Source organism: Piliocolobus tephrosceles, unplaced genomic scaffold, assembly GCF_002776525.5.
Source record: "Piliocolobus tephrosceles isolate RC106 unplaced genomic scaffold, ASM277652v3 unscaffolded_36342, whole genome shotgun sequence".
Taxonomy (NCBI): Eukaryota; Metazoa; Chordata; class Mammalia; order Primates; family Cercopithecidae; genus Piliocolobus; species Piliocolobus tephrosceles.
In genome coordinates, this window is record NW_022320246.1 from 6,787 (window position 1) to 9,370 (window position 2,584).

At 49.8% G+C, this 2,584-nt stretch overlaps 1 protein-coding gene across 1 annotated transcript in view; it reads right to left on the bottom strand.

Moving 5' to 3' along the window:
* LOC111535366 (apolipoprotein C-I, basic form) overlaps positions 1-2,584 on the bottom strand; it is a 5,158-nt gene that overhangs the window by 1,054 nt on the left and 1,520 nt on the right. The window contains exon 4 of the mRNA XM_026452492.2: positions 2,393-2,528. Coding sequence (XP_026308277.1) covers positions 2,393-2,528 — 136 coding nt within the window. The remainder of the gene's footprint in view (positions 1-2,392; positions 2,529-2,584) is intronic.

Consider the following 2,584-nt stretch of genomic DNA (forward strand, 5'->3'; position numbering starts at 1 on the left):
AAAAAAAAAAAAAAAAAAAAAAATTTAAAAATAAAATAAAATAAAAATAAGAAACGCTTCACCCTGGCCTGGCTTTCAAGGCCTGTCATCTCTTGCTACCAACCCCTTCTTTTTTTTTTGAGACATAGTTTCGCTCTGTCACCCAGACTAGAGTGCAATGGCGCTGTCTCGGCTCCTGCAACCTCTGCCTCCCAGGTTCAAGTGATTCTCCTGCCTCAGACTCCTGAGTAGCTAGGACTATAGGTGCCTGGCACCACGCCTGGCTAATTTTTGTATTTTTAGTATAGAGAGGGTTTCATTATGTTGAGCATGCTAGTCTTGAACTCCTGACCTCATGATCCGCCCGCTTGGCCTCCCATAGTGCTGGGATTACTGGCGTGAGCCACCATGCCAGGAGATTTTTTTTTTTTTTTTTTTTGAGACAGAGTCTCGCCTTGTCACCCAGGCTGGAGTGCAGTGGCACGATCTCAGCTCACTGCAACCTCCACCTCCCGGGTTCAAGTGATTCTCCTGCCTTAGACTCCCGAGTAGCTAGGACTACAGGCATGTACCACCACACCTGGCTAATTTTGTATTTTTAGTAGAGAAGGGGTTTCTCCGTGATAGTCAGGCTGGTCTTGAACTCCCAACCTCAGGTGATCCGCTTGCCTTGGCCTCCCAAAGTGCTGGGATTACAGGTGTGAGGCACTGTGCCTGGCCTCCAAACAATCTTTCTAAGTTTAGGCCTGGCTGGATTTTTTGATTCCTTCCTTTTTCTTTTCTTTTTTTTTTTTTTTTTCAGACGGAGTCTTGCTCTGCCGCCCAGGTTGGAGTGCAATGGCCAGATCTCAGCTCACTGCAAGCTCCGCCTCCCGGGTTTACTGCTATTCTCCCGCCTCAGCCTCCGGAGTAGCTGGGACTACAGGTGCCCGCCACCTCGCCCGGCTAGTTTTTTGTATTTTTTAGTAGAGACGGGGTTTCACTGTGTTAGCCAGGATGGTCTCGATCTCCTGACCTCGTGATCCGCCCGCCTCGGCCTCCCAAAGTGCTGAGATTAAAGGCTTGAGCCACTGCACCCGGCCGATTCCTTCCTTTTTCTTTTCTTTCTTTTCCTTTCTTTTTCTTTCCTTCCTTTCCTTCCTTTCCTTCCTTCCTTCCTTCTTTCTTTTTCTTTGTTGTTGAGACAGGGTCGCATTCTGTTACCCAGGCTGGAATGCAGTGGCACAGACATGGCGTACTGCAGCCTCAATCTCCTGGGCTCAAAGGTTCCTCTTGCCTCAGCCTCCCAAGTAGCTGGGACTGCAGGCGTGGGCCACCATGCCCGGGTAATTTTTTTTGTATTTCTAGTAGAGATGGGGTTCTCGCACTCCTGACCGTCTCGGCCTTCCAAGGTGCTGGGATTACAGGTGTGAGTCACCGTGCTCTGCACATTCTTCACTGTTTTATTCCCCACGTTGAAACAGTTTCCAACACTTAGCAGATGCTCAATAAATATTTTTTAAGGAACGAATGACTCTCTAACTTGCCAAAGGGAGCAAGGGTGGGTTTGATGATGTACTGAGCATCTACATGTACCAGACACCCTGTAGGCCCTCTCCTTTACTTCCCCGCAGAACCACCAGTTTATAGGAGAGGAAACTGAGGCTGACAGTAATGACCCTGTCAAGATCACACAGGAAGTAAGGAGTGCTACGCCAGCCTGGGGACCCAGGTCTGGCCAAGCTTGGATCCTCATTTTCATTACCTCACAACACCATCTTTTTTTTTTCTAATAGAGACAGGATCTTACCACGTTGGTCAGGCGGGTCTCGAACCTCTGGGCTCAAGCAGTCCTCCCATCTCAGCCTCCCATAGTGCTAGGATTACAGGTGTGAGCCACTGTACCTGGGCAAGACCATCTGTTTTTTTTTTTTTTTGAGACGGAGTCTCGTTCTGTCGCCCAGGCCGGAGTTCAGTGGCGCAACGTCAGCTCACTGTAACCCCCACCTTCCTGGTTCGAGCAATTCCCCTGACTCAGCCTCCTGACTAGCTGGGATTACAGTCGCACGCCACCATGCCTGGCTAACGTTTTTGTATTTTTAGTAGAGACAGGGTTTCACCATGTTGGCCAGACTGGTCTCGAACTCCTGACCTCAGGCAATCCGCCCACCTCGGCCTCCCAAAGTGCTGGGATTACAAGCATGAGCCATCATGCCCAGCCCAAGACCATCTTTTAAAATGTGGCCTGGATGAGAGTCCGGGAAACTGTCCCTGAAGTCTGAGCACCCTGAGATCTAGCTGTGTGACCAGAGGGACGTTGTCAGCCTCTCTGGGACTTGTTTTTTTTTTTCCAATCTGTTCATCTTGGACTATCCTCCAGGGCTCCACCCAAAACCACCCTCCAGCCCTCCTGTGCCCTGGGAAGGGTTCTAACCGTGTCTTGGCAGGAAATTCACTCTGTTTGATGCGGTTGATGACTTCCCGAGCCTTGTCCTCCAGGGTGTTTCCAAACTCCTTCAGCTTATCCAAGGCGCTGGAGACATCTGGGGCCCCCTGGGCTGGGGCTGGGCCTGCCAGGAATATGGGCAAGGGTTCAAAAATTTTTTTTTTTTTTTTTTTTTTTTTG